The sequence below is a fragment of the Suricata suricatta genome, chromosome 12 (assembly GCF_006229205.1).
Source record: "Suricata suricatta isolate VVHF042 chromosome 12, meerkat_22Aug2017_6uvM2_HiC, whole genome shotgun sequence".
NCBI classification, from domain to species: Eukaryota; Metazoa; Chordata; class Mammalia; order Carnivora; family Herpestidae; genus Suricata; species Suricata suricatta.
The window spans coordinates 1,648,335-1,670,965 of NC_043711.1; the positions used below are offsets into that span (position 1 = coordinate 1,648,335).

Sequence of the window (22,631 nt, forward strand, 5' to 3'; positions counted from 1 at the left end):
GTTCCCCCTCGAGCGGCAACGGAGTGGTGCATGATGGGACAGTGGCGGACTCCCGCGCGTTTGGCAGAGCCAGTCACGTGGCACCGAGCCGACCACGTGGGGTTGCTGTGTTTGCCGTCTGGCCCCCGGAGCGACACAGGTTGTCTGTGAACGTGAGCGACTGTTAATTCGCTACGTTTTACGTTTATTCACCCACCTATCCACCCGCGAAGCCACAAATGCATTCTTTCGTTCATTCCATCCATAAGACGTAAAGGAACACAGGTATATTTGTTTACAGCGGGTGTCTAATAATCAACAAATGTTTTGCAAAGCAACTGTAAAAACCAGGAAGTTGCTCTCGTTACATTCTACTGGGGTTGACGAACTACAAACTAGTAAACTAGTACTAAAAACTAATACTTTTCGCTTGATAAAGCGGCATGCAGTGATTATGATTGGGGAAGTAATTTGAGCTTAATAGAGGGTTTAGTGAGGAGGAAGTTCCCTAGGAGTACCCACAACTGACCACTGTTAGTGTTAAAGTTGCAAGAAGTGTTCTAATTCATCTTTATCCTATTTGACATGCGTGCATGTTTAAAACCCAGGAGTTCTTTAAATTCTTTTGCAGAAATAAGGGGAGGGTGTTTTTTGGCCATTTTAGTTCTGGTGTATTTTTCTTCCTGGGCGTCTTAATTCAAGATTTCGTTGTTCGTTTTAATGGACAATAGTGACAGATCAGGATACTGCACCGTTTCAAAACACCTGTTGTTTGAGCTCATGGATTCATCTACTGAGGCTTTCTCGATTTTTTAAAAAGTGCATTTAGTTGATTCACCGGATTCTGCTGGTACACGTGGCGCGCCTCATCTTCGTTAGGTGCTGGAATCTGGGCAGGCTGCTGGTTGGGATAATCTACAAAAAGCGCCAGAGACGAGTATGGTAAGGGATCACTAACATGACGCCCTTAGGTTAAGGGGAAACCTGCACAACTAGCCGAATACACAATTGTAAGACAGAAAGGAGGCAAGCAAAGATTAACACTGGAGCTGGAAGCCCATGCAGCGAACTACTGGCAGAAAGAGCCGCATGCACACAGGTTTTGAGGCAACCTCCGTGTGTGGTTTCCATGGAAACCTCCCTCTCCGGGCTCCCCGAAGGTTCCGCCCCCTCGCGGCGAGAGCCAATGACACGCAGGGAGGGCGCCGGCGCGTGCGCAGAGTGCGATAGCGTGCCAAAACCCCGCCGCCGGAGTGTGGGCGGTGTAGAGGCGCGCCTGCGCTCTGTTCTTCGGCGCACGCGCCCTCCCAGCATTCAGCGGGCGCGCGGGCGGCGGGCACCTCAGTCGCGGCTGCTGACGCCCCTTGGCGGACCCGAGCGGCCGGCTGAGGCGACCGAGGCGGACCAGGTGGAGGGACGGATCGCCGGTGCACACCCGCCCGCCATGAAGCCTCCCGCAGGTACTAGCTGGCGCGAGGCGCGGCCCCGCTGCCCGGACTCCGAATCCGGCGTTCCCTCCAGCCTCGCGCCTCCCGGGGTCGCAACTTGGGCCTAGGACCCGAGCCAAGGGACCCTCGAGTGACTGGAGCCTGGCGGGGATGGGTCGGCGAGCCGGGGACCCCGCCCTCTCGGCCGCCGAATGAATGGACCAGCTTTTCCAGCACTTCACTCGTTTCGCAAACTCCAGGGCGCTGCTGCTAAGGGCGGGTCGGGCCCAGGGGGGCCGACTCCGGGAGAGACCCTGAGTTCTAGGAGTTCCAGAACTCCCGAAGCGGACGTTCAGCCAGCAGGGAAGCAAGCGAGGGTTTTAGAGAGAGTGGTCGGTGGTGGGGCTGAGGGCGGTCCTGAAGGGCTTCTCAGAGGCGGCGGCATATCAGCCTGGACCCAACGTGGAGCAGCGGCTGTGCCGCCAAGACCTGCGGGAGCCCCGTCCCAGGTGGCGGGAACTGCGAGGGTAACGCGTCTGCGTAGCAACAAGTCACTCTGGCTGAGCGCCGCCCTGGAAGGGCAAAAGGGCGCCGGCGACGGGGTTGTCGTTATGGGAGTGACGGGACGCGCGCCCCGGATTCCAGAAAGTTGCCCTGCCTGTGTGATGCCTCCTGGCGTTTTCTCCTGCGGCTCTGCCTTCCCCCGGTTCGGCCTGGGACGGTAATTGCATTAACGGTAGATCGCAGCTCGGGTGCCGCGGGGTTGGGCGCCTGGAGACCCCGCGCGGAGGAGGGTCCGTAGATAGCGCGGAGCGAGCGCGTCTGCGCCGGCTTTTCAAACCCCAGCGCGCCCCCCCCCGCCCCGAGATCTCGGCGACGGGCCCTGCGCTCCCGGTCAGCACAGACCCCGGCGTCTCTGCGGTTCCGCAGGCGGAAGGGTTTCCCCCGAGTGCGGGGCGGTCACGTGTCCGGAGTGCCCGCCCAGACTTGGCCTAAGAGACTTTCTTATTCCCACGTAGCGAACGTCCGCGGTCCTCAGCTGGGGCGAGCGTGCCTCCCCAGGGGACACTGGGCAATGTCCGGGGACATCTGTGGTGGTCAGGACGGGGGCACTCCGGGCATCGAGTGGACGGGCACCAGGGGGGTTTTCAACACCGTCCGGTGCCCAGGGTGGCTCCTGCCCCAGAGAGTGACCCAGACATGGGTGTTGACGATGCTGGTAAAAGCCCTGTCCTAGGGGTGCCAAGCACAGCAGCCTGTGAAGGGCCGTCCCCCTGTGCCCGGACCACCGGGGCCCTGCTCCACTCCCCGCCATGCCAGAAGGGGAAACGGGGCACAGGCGGCGCTCACATGGGAGGGGCTTCTGTTGGGTAACTCAACTAGGAACCAGGTGCAGGTGCAGCCATCTGAGCCCTACAGGGCACCAGGGATGCCGTCGGGACATCGGAGAAGGGAGACTGGCAAGGCCAAGGCTGCAGGTGGAGGGGGCAGCCTGTGGGAAGGCCTGGGAGATCCCTTGAAGAAAGCCAGCATGTCTGGGCACAGTGAAGTTGGCAAAACCAACTGGCCAAACCCGCAATGCAGGGCTCAGTGGAGTCGGGATGGTGTAGACCAGGGTCAGCTAACCCATCCCTAAAGGGCTAGTTAGTCTAGCTGGGCAGGCCACGTACTCAGCCTCCTGCCTTTACCTCCTGGGCTGTGCAGAGAGAGATTTTGGCAGCCCCTGGTGTCGACTCCAGTAAGGGTTCGGCTGTAATCCCGAGTGCAGGATGGAGTCCCAGGAAGGGGCAGCACCGCCTGCTCACCATGTATTTACCCGGCGGGGGTGCGCGTGGTGCGCTAGTTCCCAGCGCTGGAGCTGAAGGCCGGCTGCACCGGATTGAGCCCCACCTCTGCTGTTTGCTGGAGTGGGATCGCGGCACAAGACTTGCATGCTCCAGCTCTCCGGACCCCCGTCTGTAAACTGGGGGCCTCGTAGGACCCCGAGGCCAGAACTGCGAGTTCAGTGAGGGAACGAAAGCACCACACCCTCCCCTGCACGCTGCACAGCCCTTCCTGTGGCAGCCGTTGTCCAGAAGTCCTCGGGGCTGGGGTGCTTCAGGACTCGGACTCTCCCCTATTTTAGGAAAGTGATATGGTACAAATGTCACAGTACCTCGAGGGGCTTCAGGGGTCGCACCCTGTAATCAAGTTAACCTCGTGAAGTGCAGGTGTATGTCGGTCATCCACCCCGGCGCTGCCCATGTCGGGGTTGGGGTATTGTGGGGCATCCTGGGCACTTGGGGGTTTTGAGCAGTGTCCCCAGCCCCCACCACTCCCTCAGCCTGACAAGTGCAAGCACCCCCAGAGGTCACCCGGTGTCTCCCCGGGGTGCGGAATCTCTATCGGCTTTAGAGGACCCATCAACCTGGGCGCCCCCACAGAGTCCCGGGGGGCTGCACAGGCTCCACCTGCACGGGGCAGCGGTGCTCCTGGCCTTGCTCTCCAGCCCCCAGTTAACTCTAATCCTAACTCTGTCTTGAAGCAGACGCGTTCAGTGTGGCGTTCTGTCTTCTCTGTCCAGCCTGTGCCAGCGAGGCCGTGGACACGGCGGCCCCGTGGTCCGTGGTGAACTGTCTGCGGTGGGACCTGAGCGCCCGGCAGATAGAGGAGCTCAGCGTGGAGCTCATCGAGCAGACCAAGCGAGTGTACGACCAGGTGGGCTCCCAGAAGTTCGAGGACGTGTCCTACGAGAGCACCCTCAAGGTGCTGGCAGACGTGGAGGTGTCCTACACAGGTAAATGCCGGCCAGGCCCCGGCGGGGAGGCAGGAGCGGCCCGGGCAGGGGTGAGGCCGCTGACTCCCCGGGGGCACTGGTGGATAAAGGAGCTGACTGCGGGTAAAGGATCCCTCAGCCAGGGCAGCCCAGAGGCCTTGTTCTCCTCCGCGCCCTACCTCACTCACGGCCTGGCATCCTTAGTTCTGGGCCGTGTCGCCTGAGGGCCCGAAGCAGGACAGCGCGTGTGACCGCCCTCCTCTCCGGGAGCTGACTCCTGAGTCAGCTCGGGTGCCAGCCTCGAAACTGGAGCCCATTTGTGCCTTTTCATGTCCCAGGAGATCTTTGTTTTCTCTGTGGGCGGCTAAACTTGGCCTCCTTTGCTTTTTGTCCCCCCCCCCCGCCCCGTACTGGGTAACCTGATGCCGGCAGGTGTCCTCAGCACCACCCACCTGGATCCTTGTCTCTTCCCTGGGGTCCGTTTGCTCCTCTGAAAGGGAGGGACGAGGTGTCGGTCACGGACGCACAGCCCTGCTTCCCGGAGCCCCTGTGTGGAGACCAGAGACCGAGCAGTCTTGCAACAGAGAACTCGGAGCCCCCAGACCTCTAGCAGGAGTCCTTTTCCGGGGAGCCTTTGGGAATCCCCCCACGGGGTTCTCTAGAACCCTCCCTGTGCCAGCCTTGCCAGGTCGCACGGGCTGCTCTGCTGCCTTCAGGCGGGGATGCCTTGGTCTCCCCTTCTTGTCTCCTTCCAAAAAGGCCCTGGGCACTGATGCTAATTCCTGCTTATTGGGCATGGCCCTGCCAGACGTCGTTTGGTCTCTCCCCCCACCTCAGACCTGTAGGCTTTTGTCCCTGCCTCTTCTCGTAGCCCAAGGAATTTTAAAGGAAACTAAGATTGAATCACGACACTCGTCAGTCAGCTCCTCCGTCTTTCCACTGCTCTCTGCATGAAGGCCAGAGGCCTGTGCGCTGCCCCCCCGCCCCCCGTGCGGTGTGTGCCTGGCCATGTGGCCACTTGCAGTTGCCCACACTGCCCTGTCTCGGGGCTTCACACACCTCTTACTTTGCAGGATGTTGGGGTTCTCTGTGATCACGGATTAACTCCTCTCAGGAGCCCCTTCCAGCACCCCCTCTCCTCACACAGCTGCCTGCGTTGACCTGACCGTGCACTATTTTATTGTCACGTTTGGTGCGATCACAGGCGCTTGTGACCCTGTAAATCCCAGACAGACAGATGCGGTTTCTGTCCTTTCACTGTCCACTCTCGGGCAGCCAGCAGGAGGCCTGCCTTGGGGCCCCAGGAGTGACCAGGCCTGACTCTGACTCCGGATTTCAGCTTAGGTTGTGATCTCGTGGTTCGTGAGCTCAAGCCCCGTGTTGGGCTGTGTGCTGAGCACAGAGCCTACTTGGGATTCTCTCTCTCCCTCCTTTTTGCCCCTCCCTCGCTTGCATGCATGCTGTTTCTTTCTCAAAACAAAGAAGCTTAAAAAGAAATCTTTTTTTTTTTTTTTTAATTTTTTTTAACGTCCTTATTTTATTTTGAGAGAGGGGCAGAGAGAGAGACATACACACACACAGAATCTGAAGTAGGCTCCAGGCTCTGAGCTGTCAGTACAGAGCTCGACTCGGGGCTCGAACTCATGGACCATGAGATCATGGACAGCACTGAAGTTGGATCCTTAACTAACTGAGCCACCTAGGCGCTCCCCATGTTCCTTTATATACGTTGAGCGTGCTTTGTAAAGTAGAAAATCACTTATGAGTTTAAAATACTGCTGTCAGCAGCCATGGCTCTTTCCTGGACTGTGGCCGCTGGAGCCTCTCACAGTCCTGTCCCACCCCTCTGTCATGGTCCTTCTTGGACCTCAGAGTATTGTGAGTTGAGTCTGCTTCCATTGGCCTTTGAGGTCCCCGAGGACATGGGTGACGGTGCTCCTTTCTTCCAGTGCCCGGCTCAGGGCCTGGCGTGGAGACACTGGTGGACGGGCTGTGTGCCAGCGGGGTGAGGTCGCTCCGTGCCACTTTCTACCCAGGGCCATTTCACACCCGTCCTGTTTCCCTGTTTCAGTTCAGAGGAATATCCTTGACTTCCCCCAGCACGTTTCTCCATCCAAGGACATTCGGACGGCCAGCACGGAGGCGGACAAAAAGCTGTCTGAGTTTGACGTGGAGATGAGCATGCGGCAGGACGTGTACCAGAGGATCGTCTGGCTGCAGGTGAGGCGCCGGGACGCGGCTGCCGGGCGGTCCCGGGCCCACCGGAGGCGGAGGAGGCGGTGGGCGTCTGGGCGCCGCTGGCGGGCCAGCAGCTTGCCAGGTGTGACGGTGTGTTCCTCAGAAGGGAGAGGAGCCCTGCGGTGACTGAGTGTGCTTACCGCCGCCGAGCCGTGCGCGGAACGGTGCCTCCGGGGGTGAGCTTCGTGTTGTGTGTTCCCGCAGTAAAAACCGTGAGAAAAGTGACAGAAGTGGAGAGGAGTGCGAAAGAGCATATAAAATGCCTAGGACCTTTTCTTGTTTGAGAGCCCAAGCAGGTGTGCACAGTGGGGGAGGGGCAGACAGAGAGAAGATCCCAAGCAGGCTCCGCTTGGTCAGCACAGAGCCCATCGTGGAGCTCAAATTATAAACCGGGAGGATCATGAGCTGAGCTGAAACCATGAGTCAGACGCTAAACCGACCGCACCCACGTGCCCCGTGCCTAGGACTTTCTAAGCTTTCCCTCCTTCCGACGCGCCCTTTCCTTGCTGGGTGCCCTGTAGGGCTATTGTCCCGCCTCCCGGGCCACGGCTGCTGATGGTGGAGGCGGACAGAGGTGCTCTCTGCCTGTTCTCGTAGCACCTGCTGCGGCCCCTTCGAGTCAGGAAGGCGCACGAGCGTGCTTTGGGGAGCGCAAGCGGTGTCTTGTATTTAATTCTAGTTTCAAGACCTTTGCAGGTTGACATGCAGCTGGAAGAGATAGCTCAGAAGCACGTGTCTATACTTTGCCGTTTCCTCCGTGTAACGTGTTGCAGAGCTGGTCGGTGTCACAACTGGGTTAATGGCCTGGATGCAGCCCACCAGACTCGTTCCCGTTTACCCGCTCGCCCGGGAACGCCCTGTGGGCTGGTCTTCGTTGGGGCTGTCCCCCAGAGGCGTTTGTGAGCTGGTGGCTTGTGACCACAGTTTTCATTCTCTGGGGCGAACGCCTGGAGGGCAGCTGCCGAGTTGGGTGGTAGTTGTAGGTTTTGTGCCAAACTGCTCTCCTGGGCAGCTGCCCCATTGCACACTCTGTCCCGTGACGTTTGAGCGAGTCACCCAGTGTCCCTGCTGCTTCACCAACGTCCGGCAGCGTCACGGCTTTTTGTTATAAACAGAGCTTTGACTTTCTTACTCTAGGAGAAAGTCCAGAAGGACTCGCTGAGGCCGGAGGCGATGCGGTACCTGGAGCGCCTGGTCAAGCTGGGCAGAAGGAACGGGCTGCACCTACCGGAAGAAACTCAGGAGGTGAGTGCCAGCCGGGGGGCGGGGGTCCTGTGATCGCGTGCCGCCCGAGGCCTGGCACCCATCTCTGCTGCCTCAGCTCCGGGCGGGGAGGTCTGTGTGGAATAGCTCTTTCTGCACCCGTTCTGCCCGGGATTCTCCAGGGTCCTGGTGAGGCTTTCCTGAGAGCACGGAGCTCCATCGGCCGCGGGGAGTGCGCCTGGGGAGGTGGCAGGCCTCAGTGGGTGCTGTCTGTGACTTGGGCGCGTGGCAGTAAGGGAGGGCTCGCTCTGGCAGCGGGCTTCCTGTTCGCAGGACTCTGCTGCAGCAGCGTGGCTCTCTCCGTGACGCCAGCGCTCCCTTCTGACCCCGTGTGCCTGGAGGTGGTGTCCGATCCCACGGTGTCAGGGCTCGGCCCCTTGAGGCCACGCTGACCTCAGGTACCCCGCAGGTCCGGGGTGTCCTCTGATTCTCACCGGCCAGCACCCCTTTCTCAGGTTTAATCCATTTGCCAGAGTGGCTCAGAGAACTCAGGAAAAGCTGACTTACCCATCGGTTGTGAAGGGCACCGCCTGAAATGGCCAGATGGGGGAGAGGCCCAGGGCATGGGAAGGGGGCGGCACGGAGCTGCTGTGCCGCTGCGTGCACCCCACTCATGGCCACCTCCCCGTGCTTGCCAGCTGGAAACTCCCTGAACCCTGTGCCATAGGGGCTCTGTGGTGGCCTCTTCACCCCTGCCAGACTGGCCACCCTGTCGGTGACTGACTTGGGCCACCGCCCCCCTCAGTAGGCAGGAGGGGCTCCCTGGCCACCAGTCCCCCTCCTCCTTAGGAGGAGGTGTCTCATTAGTATGCACTTAAGCGTGGTGGAAAGGGGCTGGTGAGAGGTAACACAGTGGTCCCCACACCTTGTTTCGGCCTCGTGTTGTCACTTAAGAAATTCCAAGGGTTCAGCAGCAGTGTGCCAGGAATAGGGACAAGACCTCATCAAAGGCCCCAGTCACACGTGGCGTCACCTGCATTGTGGCCTGGGGCAGAGGGTGTCCTGTGGTTAGTCACAGGAGTCTCTGTCCACCCCACTCCCTTCCCGTTTTCTCGGAGGGCCCCGTGGTCACACACAGGGGATGGCCGGGTCCGGGGCTCCGGACTGGCTGGTTTGCACACGGAGGGTGAGCTGGGGACTGTCCCCTGGAGCTGGCCTGCCTAAGGAGAGGCCCTCCCTCCGGGCCTCGGCAAGGCCCTGGAACGCAAGCACCCGGTCACAGGAAATGGGAGACACCGTAAACCCAGATACCAGGTCCACAGGAGAGCTCAGTGACTGTCCCTTTTGTCACTTAGAACTGCCTCTACCTTCTGGCTGGAGAATCAGGGGAATGAAGCGTGCTTGTCGTTAAAACCAGTGCTGGTGAGACTTGAGTCGCGTTCCGTCTCGGAACCGTGGGACCTCGAGTCCAGTGTGGTGTCCCAGCTTCTGTGCGTGCAGGTGCTGGACTCCCCCAGGGTGACAGAAGCACAGTTGTAATTTTTTTTCCTTAAGTAAACTGTGCTCCCAACATAGGGCTTGAACCCACGACCCTGAGAGCTCTTCCTCCTGAGCCGGCCAGGCGCCCACAGGGCTGTTCTTAAAGTTCTCTCGTCCTGGCCGACTTGAGAGCCGCCGTATTGGGAGGGACATGGAGCTCCGTGCAGGAGGACACTGGCCACAGGCTGGGTGGAGACCCTGAAGCCAACCTTTTTCCGGGGCACTTGCTGTTTCCACGCCCTAGAACCTCGTGAGGCGAGATCAGGAAGTGGGAGTGGCCGGCGGAGGCTCAGCGCGCCTGCGTGGGCTGGTTCTGAGCCCGGGTCTCACCCGAGGAGCCCCCAGCGCCCTGCGCTGCTGTCAGGCACGCCTGCTCCAGGACCCCCTGAGGCAGTGGTGGCGGACGATGTGGCCCCAGGGAACCCCCCCAGTCAGAAGTTTTCTCCCTGAGGCTTAGCCCTGCTGTTCTGTCAGAATGTCCAAAAGTCTAAATTGTGAACTCTGATGGGAAAAGGGTCCAGAAGGCCCTTGGCTGGGGACATGCAGCAGATGGGGACACAAGCCCAAGGTCCCCGGGGTCACTGAGGCTGCTTGGCCTGGCAGGCGGGGTCTGCGTTCTGTTGGCGCCATGCAGACCCCTCTGCCCACTTAGCCCCCTTCCCGCTGTGGCGGGGGAGCCCCCAGCCCGGCGGCCGCGCTCCTCAACGCCTGTGCTCCTCCCTGCAGAAAATCAAGAGCATCAAGAAGAAGCTGAGTCTGCTGTGCATCGACTTCAACAAGAACCTGAACGAGGACACGACCTTCCTGCCGCTCACTCGGGAGGAGCTGGGTACGGGCGGGGGCGGGGGCGCGGACCTCCCACGGGCTTCCCCACGGGCGGGGGCGTTGATGTCCCCTGGAGAGGGGTTGCTTCACTTGGAGTGCTCAGCACTTTGGAATTGACGTTTCTAGATCCTTCCTTGGGCAGCAGCAGGAGCTCTGGGTTAGGCTGTGGAGCTGCTCTTTTTGCTGTAATCTTCCGAGAGGGGCTGGGCCAGATCCTGGCTGACGGCTGCTCCCAAACCCGGCTGGACGTGGGCTTTGTGAAGGGGAAGTTTAGTTTTTACTTTTCCCCCTCTCCGCCAAACATCTGGTTCCGAGCGGTCTCCCAGCCTGGGGCGGTTGCAGGAGCAGCTGAGTGGGAAGCCTGTGTACGCGGCCCGAGCCGACCCCGGCGGACCCCGCGCCTTCTGTCTTAAGTTTCCGTGTTTACGAGTTACTGCTGCAGGCGCTCTTTCCGCCGTTGGACCCGCGTCTGCGGCCCCGGGGGCGAGGCCGTCCTCAGCCCCGCCGTGTTCCAGAGACCCAGCTGGGGTCCCCTACTCTGCTGTCCCAAGGACACGCCTTGTTTATTTTTGAGAGAGAACATGAGCAGGGAAGGGGCAGAGAGAGGGAATCAGAATCCGAAGCAGGTTCCAGGCGCTGTTAGCACAGAGCCCGATGTGGGGCTCGAACCCATAAACAGAGATCGTGACCCAAACAAAAATCAGACGCTCAACTCACGGAGCCCCCGAGGCACCTGTATTTGCCTCCTAGTCATGGACCATCCTGTCTTTGTAGGTTCCTTTCTCATGGAACTGTTTCTCAGCCTTTCACGGGTATTTTCTTCCACCTTTCCTGCCACGGGCGCCTCTGGAGTGCCCAGGCCGGTGGGTGGCCGCGGCCTGGGAGAGCAGGTCCGTCAGCACCACCCTTCACTCTGGTTCGGTTCTTCCTGGGGCCTTGGGCGGCAAGTCCCCCCCCACCCCCCACACACACACGTCTAAGGACAGATGGCTGCCAGCGGAGGGTCCTGGGTCTCTGGAATTGGGCGGACAAATCTGCTCCCCCACACCAATGCCTGGGCCAGCTTCTCCGCCCATTTGTCCAGCCCGAGGGGCCCCGCAGCCTCAGCCCGGCCTCCCGTGTAGGATCCGGGAGTTCTAGTGAAGCCCCAGCGGCTGTGAGGCAGCCAGGAGTCTGGTGGCACTTGTTTTCTTCCAGTTGCCAAAAGAGAGTCGGTGTTCGGTTATAAGGACACCGCCTCTCTGTCCCCCTCCCCGCCGAGTCTCAGCTGCTCTCCCTGCTCGCAGGTCCCCGCTGCTGCTCGGGCCACCCCACGAGGGGAAGCTCCCGTGGATGGTCTTCTGACCCTGTCGTTTCTTGTGTTTGACCCTTCCAAGTCAGCTTTCCGTCCCCTGCTTGCTAGCTTTATCAGCAGACCTCGGTGTAAACAGGGCCTCTCGTTCCGTTGGGGTCTGCTGCTGTATCCATTTACCTTTTTATTTTAATTTATTTTTGAAGGATAGAGCATGAGCAGGGAGGGGCAGAGAGAGGGGGAAAGAATCTGAAGCAGGCTCTGTCTGCACGGAGCCCGATGCGGGGCTTGAACCCATGAGCTGTGAGATTATGAGCTGAGCCCAAGTTGGACGCTTAAGTGACTGAGCCACCAGGAGCCCCTGGTTCCGTTTATCCTGATGCTCAACACGGTCTCAGCGTGACCAGGAACACCCCTCCAGCTGGAGGTGTCCCCGGTTTCTTCGAGCCCCTTCCTTGTGCTCCAGGCTGTTTCGTCCTCGCCCTGCCCGACACCTAGAAATAGCTGCGGGTGCGGGCGAGCTCCCCGCCTCCAGGCCCCGGGCACAGTTAAAATGGGCGTCTGCGCGCCTGTGCATCCACACGGCAGGCCGGAGCCAGGGGTGTGAGGCCGTGGCCCCTGGAGGTGTTCAGTCTGAGCTGCAGGGGTCGGGGGTGGGGAGCCAGGGAGATGCTGTTGCAGAAGTGCGGCCGCCGGCAGGCAAGGGCCACAGAGGGCTTCTGTCCGCGGCTGGTGCCGCTGTCCGGGGAGGGCGAGGGAAGAGACTGCAGCCCCCGAAACCTCTGGGAAGCTGTTTCCAGGAGGCAGTGCCCTGGCTCCGGGAGGGCTCGGGGTGGGGTGGGGAGGCCGGGCCGGGCAGCCTGTGGGCCCCAGCAGCCCTGCTCTCGTTCCTGCAGGAGGGCTCCCGGAGGACTTCTTGAACTCGCTGGAAAAGCTCGGGGATGACAAGCTGAAAGTCACCCTCAAGTACCCACATTACTTCCCCCTCCTGAAGAAGTGCCACGTGCCAGAGACCCGCAGGAAGGTGGAGGAGGCCTTCAACTGCCGGTGTAGGCAGGTGCGGAGGCGGCGCCGGGGCTGCCCGTGCTCTGGGCCCAGTGCCCCCGGGGCCGTACGTTTGCTCGGCCCTGTGTCCGGTGGTGCTGGCGTGTCGTCTGGTGCCACGGGGATGGCGCTGGCAGCGCTGAGCCCCCTCGCCAGGAAGGTCTTCACCGACTTTGATTTCAGTGGATGGATCAGGCTGGTGGGAGCATCCTGTTCCTTTAGGGGGGAGGGGCAGAGAGAGGGAGACAGAGAATCCCAAGCAGGCTCTGCACCATCAGTGCTGAGCCCAATACAAGGCTTAAACTCATGAACCGTGAGATCGAGACCTGAGCCGAATCAAGAGTCGGACGCTTGCCCAAGCGCCGCCAGGTGCCCCGAGAGCACTGTGTTGTGCACAGCCCTCTCTTTCCCTTGGAAACAAATCACATACGGGTTTCATTTCATGTTGGTCCTGTGAGTTTGGGGGGATGAGCCCCTCAGAGATGCCCGGGGACAAGGGAGGGCCCTTGAGCCTGGGTCCAGACTTGGCCAGTCGGGAGCTCCCCGTGCACAGCGCCCCCGAGGCTCTCCTGCAGTCCTAGCTGCACGCTGCTCTCTGCTCACGGCCTCACGGGTTACGCTCCTGGGTTCAGATGCAACCCGAGGGGTCAGAGAGACACGTGCGTCACAGCAGGGCCACACGGTGGGCGCAGAAATCGAGGACAGGGAGAGGAGGGTGGGAAACGAGCCAGGCGGGTCCTGGCGGTCCAGAAACGTGCTGGCCACGGGCCGAGTGGGGGTGGTGGGCCCGGCGCCCACAGAGCCGGTCGCTGGTCGATTCCAGGAGAACTGTGCGATCCTCAGAGAGCTGGTGACCCTGCGGGCCCAGAAGTCCCGCCTGCTGGGGTTCAGCACGCACGCCGACTACGTCCTGGAGATGAACATGGCCAAGAGCAGCCAGGTGGTGGCCACGTTCCTAGGTAAGCTCTTGCCTCCCCCCAGGCCCCCGGGGGTTCTGGGGGCGGGGCTCGGGTGGTTCCTGACTGCAGCATGCAGGCGCCTTGGAGAGCCATGTCCTGTCCACCCCAGAGGGAACCCCAACTCCTCCCCAGCCCTGTTCGGCCTGACAGCCCGGCGTGGGGCTCTGGGGTGAGGCCGTGTGCCCCCTCCCCAGGCTTCCTGGCGTGAGCTCTGGGCCGGCGTCCCCGCTGCGGCCGTCCTCTCCCACTCAGGACGGGGCAGAGCCCCCCTCATGCCAGCTGCGGAGGGCGCCGCCCGGCCATCGTGCCACGGCCCGGGGCTGGCGGGGGCCGTCGCCGCTAGCCTTGCCCTCCCCTCTGCCCTCCCCAGACGAGTTGGCCCAGAAGCTGAAGCCCCTCGGGGAGCAGGAGCGGGCCGTGATCCTGGAGCTGAAGAAGGCCGAGTGCGAGAAGCGGGGCCTGGACTTCGACGGGCGCATCAACGCTTGGGACATGCGCTACTACATGAACCAGGTGGAGGAGACGCGCTACAGCGTGGACCAGCACCTGCTCAAGGAGTACTTCCCCATGCAGGTGGTCACGGCCGGCCTGCTCGGCATCTACCAGGAGCTGCTGGGGCTGACCTTCGACCTGGAGGAGGGCGCCGCCGTGTGGCACGAAGACGTGCGGCTGTACTGCGTGAGGGACTCGGCCTCGGGGAAGGTCATCGGGAAGTTCTACCTGGACCTCTACCCGAGGTGCGTGTGAGCTGGGCGACCCTTCTCTGAGCCTCAGCGTTTCCATCTGTGCAATGGGTTGTGTGTCCGCCACTGCTCGGGGCCAGGTGAGGGACCGGGAACATTCCCTGTCCAGGGAGACGGGGTGGGTGCCCGGGAGGTTCTGCCCGAGGGGTGGGACGGGTGGTGGGGCAGGACCCCTGCTGCTGAGAGGGAAGCTCGCGCCACTCAATCTGTCCCATGGCCTGGGTTGATAAGGGGCTGTAGAATCAGAGCGGTGGAGTCGGGGGCTCTCATGGGGTCCCGACCCTCTGGGCCAGGCGGTGGGTGGAGTAGGTCCCTGGCCCAGCCTGATCCTGCGTCCCTCCTCAGGGAAGGGAAGTACGGGCACGCAGCCTGCTTTGGCTTGCAGCCGGGCTGCCTGCGGCAGGACGGGAGCCGCCAGATCGCCATCGCGGCCATGGTGGCCAACTTCACCAAGCCCACCCCGGACGCCCCCTCCCTGCTGCAGCACGACGAAGTGGAGACCTACTTCCACGAGTTCGGGCATGTGATGCACCAGCTCTGCTCTCAGGTGGGTGCAGGGGGAGCAGGGGTGGGGCGGGGCCGGCCAGCGGGTCTGCTCTCAGGTGGGGGGAGCAGGGGCGGGGCGGGGCCGGTCAGCGGGTCTGCTCTCAGGTGGGGGGTGCAGGGGCGGGGCGGGGCCGGTCAGCGGGTCTGCTCTCAGGTGGGTGTAGGGGGAGCAGGGGCAGGGCAGGGCTGGTCAGTGGGTCTGCTCTCAGGTGGGGGGTGCAGGGGCAGGGCGGTGCCAATCAGTGGCTCTGCTGTCAGGTGGGTGCAGGGGGAGCAGGGGTGGGGCAAGGCTGGGGAGCGGGCCAGCAGGCAGCCTCCCCACCGTGGGGTCTTCACTGGACGTCCCCAGGCCCACTTTCCAGCACGGAGCCCTGCAGCCCGCCGGCGTCCTGGGGGAAAGCGTGTGTCCCCACGGGGCGGGGGCCTGGGGGCTGACATCAGGTGTCCGAGGGCCCGGTCCTCGTGAGGCCGCTCTCTTCGGTGCTCAGGCGCCTGTGCACTCCCCGCGACCTCACAGGGTCGTTTCCCTGTGCACGTCTGCGTCCTCATCTCTCTTATCTTTGTTCGAGAGAGAGTGTGCCCTCGCGTGTACATGAACAGGGGTGGGACAGAGAGAGAGAGGGTCCAAGGAGGCCCGAGCTGTCCATGCAGAGCCCGATGTGGGTTCGATCCCACAGCCATGCAGTCATGACCTCAGCCAAAATCCGGAGTTGGACGCTCACCGGACTGAGCCATCCAGGTGCCTCCCTCGTCTCTTACAAGGACACTGGTCCTTGGATTAGTGCCACCCCAGTGACGTCAGTGACTGTTAGTTCACCAAGGTGTATAGCTGCCAACCAGAGGTTTTGGAACATTTTCGTCTTCCAGAAAGTCCTGTCCCTTGTTGGCCTCCTCCTTGGCCCCCACGAGCGAGCCTGTTCTGGATGGTTCCACACGTGGACTCCCACCCCGCGTGGCCTCCCATGTCCGGTTCCCTCTGGAGCGTTGTGTGTTCGGGATCCGTCCCGGGGGCGGCGGGGGCGGGCGCCTCGCTCCTGCTCGCGGCCGAGGGGCGTGCGCGTGAGTGAGTGGACCTCTGACAAGTATCTTTTGAACAGATTTTGAGAATTATGTTCAGTGCTTTTTCTCTTTCACAATTTGCACTTTGTGTCTTGTTGAGGAAATCATTTTCTAACTCAATGCTAAATTTTTCTCCTAATTATCTAGAAGTTTCATTTTCAACTGTTTGTGTCGGTCTGTCATCCTGTGAGTTAGGTGCTGTCTAGGGTGTGAGGTTGCAGGTCGGCCCTCACCACAGCCCTCACCCGCCGGCCGCCGCTTGGGTCCCCGCCAGTGTCTACACAGCACTGGGCCGCGCCCCCTCGCCAGCCCTGTCCGTGCGCCCTCCCCTCTTCCTGCCCCTGAGCGGTGCGCTCACGGGTTCTTCCCCAGGACTGGGACTCCGTGTGGCTCCCACATTTCCTTCAGGCCTAGTGCGAACGCAGAGACACCTGAACACGGGGTTCGCGGATTCTGCGGCTCCTGGGGAAGCGCACAGTTAGGCCCCTGCAGGCCTCTGGTCACGACCCACCGATATGTAACCTTGTGTCATGTGTGTGTCTGTTGAAAGACAACTTTCCTGGGACCCTGAGGTGCCACAGTTGGTTAAGCATCCGGCTCAGGTCATGATCTCACCGTTCATGGGTTCAAGCCCCACGTCAGGCTCTGTGCTGACAGCTCGGAGCCTGGAACCTATTTCAGGTTCTGTGTCTCCCTCTCTCTCCGCCCCTCCTTGCTCATACCTTGTCTCTTTTCTCTCTCAAAAATAAACAAACATTAACAACAAAGTGTAGCAAGTAGTGAGGTCACAGAGTCCATGAATATCGAGGCCATGTGTGTTCCCCGGCCCCCCGCTGTTTCCCGGCCTCACTCTGGGCCCGGAAGGAACTTGCCCAAGGTCCTACTGTTCCTTTGGCTGCCAGAGCTGGGTTCTAGCACCGATTGACCAGGTGCCTTGTTTTTAAGGAAAATTTCAGACAAAAGTGGAGAAAACACAGGAGGCCTTCCCCCATTCATTGCCTTCCAGACTTCCAGACCCCTTCCTTTTCAGGGCGATGCCTGTGGAGTGTAGGGCTTTGTAAGTGGAAGAAGGGAGCAGAGGGGACCGTCAGGGGTGAGCCCGCTCCCTGCCTCCTCGTGGCCTGGGCTGGTGGCCCCCCGGGAGCCTCGACCGTCCCCTGTCGGCCAGGCTTTGAGGCCTCGTGCAGCTGCTGGCTGCTCGCCGGGGTGTGCCCAGGTGACTGGGCAGGCTCGGGCATTTCCTCGGCTCTGTCCCCTGTGCAGGCGGAGTTCGCCATGTTCAGCGGGACGCACGTGGAGCGGGATTTCGTGGAGGCGCCCTCGCAGATGCTGGAGAACTGGGTGTGGGAGAAGGAGCCGCTGCTCAGGATGTCCCAGCACTTCAGGACGGGCGACGCCATCCCCCAGGAGCTGCTCGACAGGCTCATCAAGTCCCGGCAGGCCAACACAGGTGCCCGGGGGGGGGCCTCCGGGAGGGGAGGGAGGCCATCTGCGCTGCACCCAGTGAGGGCCGGCGCGGGCCGCCGGGCAGGAGCCCAGAGCCAGCCTCCCGTCCCCTTCCGCCCGCCAGGTCTCTTCAACCTGCGCCAGATCGTCCTGGCCAAGGTGGACCAGGCCCTGCACACCCAGCCCGTCGCAGACCCAGCTGAGGAATATGCCCGCCTCTGCCAGGAGGTCCTCGGGGTCCCGGCCACGCCAGGTAGCTGCTCGCCAGCGGGCCCGCGTTGGGGTTGGGGCTCGGCTGTGCCCCGGGTCGGAAGGATCTAGTGACGTGTGAAGGGGGTCCCAGGACACAGGGCCTCCCTCCTGCTTTTCGTTCCTGGGCCTGCGCTGCCGCCGCGGGTGCGTGAGGGCAGCCCTGTCCTTTCTGCAGTCTCGCCTGCCCAGGCCGCGTGCCGCTCCTTCGCCAGTGGCCCCTGCACGTACACAGCGGTGCCCTCCGACTCGGAAGAAGCCTGGAAGGTGCCAGAGAGGCCGGGGGTCTCCTGCCCTGGAGAAGAGAGTAGATCAGATGTAGCACAAGCGCGCGGGCCGATACGCACGAAGGTTGCTGGTGCGGCAGCGCAGGCGGCGCGGCGTTGGTTACTCCAGAAGCCACGTTCTCTCGCGAAGCTATTTTTATCTTAGATGAGAAGAGACTGTGCGTGGGGGGCGGGAGTCCCAAGCAGGCTCCATGCTCAGCGTGGAGCCCATAGAGGGCTCGATCCCATGACCCTGGGATCCTGACCTGAGCCGAAACCAAGTGTCAGATGCTCCTTCGACTGAGCCCCCCGGGCACCCCCCCTTTTGCAGAAACCGTTGAATGGCAGCGGATGGCGGGCAAGGATAGATCTCCCTTGGCCGGGCTACCGGCTGCTGCTTTCTAGAAGTGTCGGGCCAGTCCTCCTGGGCGTGTGGGGGTCGTCTCTGAGGGGCCCGGGGGGTGCCTGGGGCCGCAGTGGGAGCCGCACCGTGTCTGTCCCAGGGACCAACATGCCTGCGACCTTCGGCCACCTGGCAGGCGGCTACGACGCCCAGTACTACGGCTACCTGTGGAGCGAGGTGTACTCCATGGACATGTTCCACACGCGCTTCAAGCAGGAGGGCGTGCTCAACAGCGAGGTGAGGGGCCCTGCCACGCGGGGGGGGGGGGTGCAGGGGCGCGCCTGCCTGCGGAGGGAGCGTGGCCTTCCAGCCCGGCTGCCCGCTGCCCAGGACCGCGGCGGACAAGCCGAGGCACCTGCTGGTCTCTGCCGGGCGCTCCGCCGGAGGGGCTGCCTCCCCGGACCCTCCTGGAGCCGGGTACTCAGCCGGCTTCCCAGACCTGTGTTCAGTCAGGATGGAGGCTCGAGACCTGTGTTGTGGGGCCCGGCCTGGGCTTCGCGCCCTGTGCAGATGAAGGCCCCGAGGAATTTCTGAGGACGGGCCTCCTGCACACGCGTGTTCCTGCACAGTCACACATGCATGCTCGTGAATACACTGGTGTGCTTGGGCACACATGTTCTCTGACACTCATGCAGGCGCCCGAGAACCCGCTTGTGGCTGGGAGAGGGGAGAGGACGCGAGGGGGCGGGGGCGTGAAGGGCCTCACCCCCACCCCTGCTCCCGGCAGGTCGGCATGGACTACAGAAGCTGCATCCTGAGGCCTGGCGGCTCCCAGGACGCCAGCGTCATGCTGAAGCTCTTCCTGGGCCGGGACCCCAAGCAGGACGCCTTCCTCCTGAGCAAAGGGCTGCAGGTGGACGGCAGCGAGCCGCCGGCCTGCTGACGCTCCGGGGCTCCGTGGGCCCCGGGCCGTGGCCTCAGCCCCCCCCTGGTGCCTGCCGCCCAGGGAAACGGGGTGCCTGCCGCCCGGGGGTGGGCAAGGGCAGGGTGAGGAGGGGGGCCGTTGGCCTCCCTGGGCATTCCCCGTGTCCGGTCTCCACAGGCCGCCCTTGGCGGCCGGCCCGGGCTGGCGAGGTCTTGTCGCCAAGGTGCCTGGAGGACCGCGCAGTCAGGCCGCCACTTTGTTGCACTAACCCATCCCTTCCCGGGACATTTTCTGAGTGAAAATCGGTTCTTTGAGACGCAGCCATTAAAAACAAACAAGAAGGGAAAAGACACGCGGCCGGTCTGGGCCCCGACTTTGTCCCTCTGACCGGGGCGGAGCGGGCTGTCACGCGGGCTGGAGTCTGGTGCGCTCCGTGAGCCCTGGAGCGCGACCGGTCCCTGGGAGCCGCCGAGCTGTCACAGCCAGTGCAGGGACGGGCGTGGTGGTCCTGTGTGCCGCCAGCCTCCCCTTCCCTGTGCGGCCCTGGCCCTTGTGGGACCAGGCTTGGTTCTTCCAAGGGGCTGCAAGGCCCAGACCGCCAGCCTGTGCCCTTGCAGGGGCATGGCTGGAGCATGCAGCAGGCGAGCAGCTGCCGGCCTCGGGTCCCTGAGCCAGCCCACTGGGCAGAGCTTCCGCCCCAGCCCCTTGGCCAGACTTATGGGATTTGTGATTTGACGGTGTTTGATTAACAGGCGCAGCTGCTGGAGGCCAGTCTGTGACCTTCTGGTCCATGTGGCCTTGAGGACCGGGGAGTATGTGTGGCCCCCTTGGCCCAGCCCCCCTGGTTGGCAGCAGCATGAGTCTGGGCCAGGGGTCGGGGCGGGGGTGATTCTTGGGTCCTCTGGTAAATCTTCCACACACCTTGGGTGACACTTCCTGGGTGCGGTGGGAATTCAGAGGGTCTTGGGCAGGACGGGTACGTACCCGCCTTCCCTTGGTCTGGCCATCCCGGGTTTGCTGCCGCCTGCTCCTGAATGGTCCCTTAGCCCCTTACAGAGGGACCGGTCGGTGGAGTGAGGAGCCAGGCGGCTGTCCCTGCGGGGCCCCCTTGCCCGCCCAGTCGCGGCGGCCCTGGGCTGGGCGGCTGTGGTCTGGACTTACACAGTCCCGGCTCACTCCTGCTCCCACCTCTGTGCCCAAGGGCACGGGGGACAAGTGCCCCCGGCAAGTGTGGGCTCTGCGAGGAAGGAGGGGGTGGAGACCGCCCGAAGCAGCTGTTGCTGACTCTGAAACCGTCTGGGGCCCAAGAAGGCGCAAAGACCAGCACAGACGGGCCTCAGGGTCCGCCGTCCGGTGGGGGTCATGTTGGGATGTTGGGGGGCTGGGGCTCCCCCGTCTGTCCTGCACAGAGCCCCCCACCTGGCTGCTGCCTGGTCCCTGTGCAAAGTCCAGGTGGGGGGCCAGAGTAGAGAGGATGCATTGGCCCTGGGGGCCCCGGGGGAGGGGTGGGGGAGGGGTTGGCACTCAGGGCCCACATGGCACCGCCTCCAGCCTGCTTCCTGAGGGCCCCTGGCTTCGAGTGCCCACACCTGCTCTCAGGATCTGCTCGGGACGCTGGGGACAGGGAGCTGTTGGATTCTCCTGGTTGGCGGGCTGGAGCAGCCACTGGACTCACCCTCCCCTCGGGGCTGTTGCAGGCGGGGCGCACGCCTTCCCGGGTGTCCCCGTGGGTGTCCCCATCCGGCAGTGCCGGCCAGAGCCAGCAGCCCAGCAAGAGATGACCCAGCGCAACCTCGCTGGTGAGCACGGCTTGCTCGTTCTGCGGGCCCACGGGTGCGCTCCGTGTCGGGGCTGGTCTGTCGGGATGGGGCCCCAGGTACACGGGCCAGGCCAGGCGGGAGCCCGCGCCACCTGGGAAAGCGAGCTGAGCTTGGCTGCTCACACTCCCGGACCTCCCGTGGGCTTTCCTGATGGCCCCGAAGCATGTGAGCTGGGGCGCCGCTTAATCCCAGAGGGGTCCCCGGGCCCCCAGTTAGGGCGGGCACGGTGGGCCCTCCCTTGGGCCAGAGTGCCGTCTTCAGTGACAAATAGCCTCATCGGGCTGGTGCTGGCAGCCCCTGTGACTTCTGTTGAAACTGGGAAGCGAGAGTCTGTGTCTCCCGCCCCAGACTTGAGACTGGGGAGTAAACTTGGATCCACTCTGGCTTGAGGGGGTTTAACTAGTGAGTGCCCCCTCCCCCCCGTCCGTTCCGCCACAGGCATCTGGGAGGCTGGCTTTCCAGGTCTTTACGAAACATCTCTACCCCGTTGCTTGAGTTAGCTGCCTAACCTTATCCCCTGACTGTAGTAAGTGCTCTCGAACTTTCTCTGGCTCAGCAATCTAGAAGCCACGTAGCTGGGGCTTCTGGCTTCGTGGGTCATCGTGAGGGTAACGCCAGCTAAGCCCCCGCCGGAGGCTGCAGGACTGAGGGTGGGGGCTCCGAGGGGTGTGCGAGCGCCCGCAGGGCACGGTGCCCGGCTTTCCCCGGGCGGGTCGCCCAGCAGTGAGCAAGGCGGAGCCTTGATGTCGTGTGACCTGGCCTCTGAAGTCACACTCCGGCACGTTCCCAACATCCCGCTAGTCACGCAGAGTGGCCACGTGTGGTGCACGTGGGAGCCACACAGGGCATGGAGAGCAGGTGCTGGTTGCTGGGGGCCTCGAGGGTCTCCCCCATGTTTTCTGTCCGTTTCCCGTGTTGTCCGTGCTCACAACACTCCCTCTTTGTTCTTTGTAAAAGGAAAGCATAGAAAAGAAGACAGAGTAACAGTCTGCAGGGGTCATTTGGTTCCTAGGCCGGAGGAGTGATGGAAACGGACAGAAAATGAGAACAGGCCCCCGAGTGGCTCAGTCCGTTGAGCATCCAACTTTGGCTCAGGCCATGATTTCATGGTTCGTGGGATGGAGCCCTGCGTCAGGTTCTGTGCGGACAGCTCAGAGCTTGGAACCTGCTTTGGATTCTGTGTCTCCTTTCTCTGCCCCTCCCCTGCTCGCTCTCTGTCTCTCTCTCTCTCTCTCAAAGATAAATATTAAAACAATTTTTTCCTTTCTTCTTTTAATTATTTATAGTTTATTGTCAAGTTTCCATTTAACACCCAGTGCTCTTGCCCACCAGCGCCCCCCTCCATGACCATCGCCCCCCTCCCCCTTTCCTCCTCCCTCTTCAGTGTTCCCTGTTCTCAGTATTCCAGAGTCTCTCAAGATTTGCCCGCCTCCGTCTCCCTAACTCTTCCCCCCCTTCCCCTTCCCATAGTCCCCTGGTTTGGTTTGGTTTTGTTCTTTTTTTAAGAAAGTGAGAACAGTGAGTCGTGTGCATAATGAGGGGGACAGTGACCCACCAGAATTCAAAAGTAGATTTAAGGGGACGGTTTCCCTTACCACACGGGCAGTCCCATTTTAACTGGGTAAGCACATTTCATTTTTTTCTCAACAAAGCTTGTTTTCAAAGTTTTGAGGGAGAGAGGGTGCGCATGGGGGAGGGGCGTAGGGAGGGAGATTCTCAAGCAAGCTCTGCACGGTCAGCACAGAGCCTGATGCACGGCTTGAACCCACGAGCTGTGAGATCACAGCCTGAGCTGAAATCAAGAGTCGGAGGCTGAACGGACTGAGCCACCAGCGACCCCGCTCAGTAAGACTTGGTGAAAAGGGATGATTTATTGGTTAAGTGTTAGTCTTTTATCTGAGAGGCTTATTGCCCCCAGAGCCTACTCCATACCCCTCGGGGTGTCCTGGCCGGGCCTCAGGGGACAACACAGCC

General features: G+C 62.0%; 1 protein-coding gene across 1 annotated transcript; it reads left to right on the forward strand.

The window, feature by feature from the left end:
• Positions 1-1,281: 1,281 nt before the first annotated feature.
• On the forward strand, positions 1,282-19,189 carry THOP1 (thimet oligopeptidase 1). Its single transcript, XM_029917253.1, has 13 exons — positions 1,282-1,439; positions 3,970-4,182; positions 6,233-6,381; positions 7,537-7,644; positions 9,868-9,970; positions 12,154-12,314; positions 13,125-13,260; positions 13,631-13,997; positions 14,349-14,550; positions 16,872-17,058; positions 17,179-17,307; positions 18,073-18,209; positions 18,700-19,189. The coding sequence occupies exons 1-13, from the start codon at positions 1,424-1,426 to the stop codon at positions 18,853-18,855; spliced, it is 2,064 nt and encodes a 687-aa protein (XP_029773113.1). The 5' UTR covers positions 1,282-1,423; the 3' UTR covers positions 18,856-19,189.
• The last annotated feature ends 3,442 nt before the right edge of the window (positions 19,190-22,631 follow it).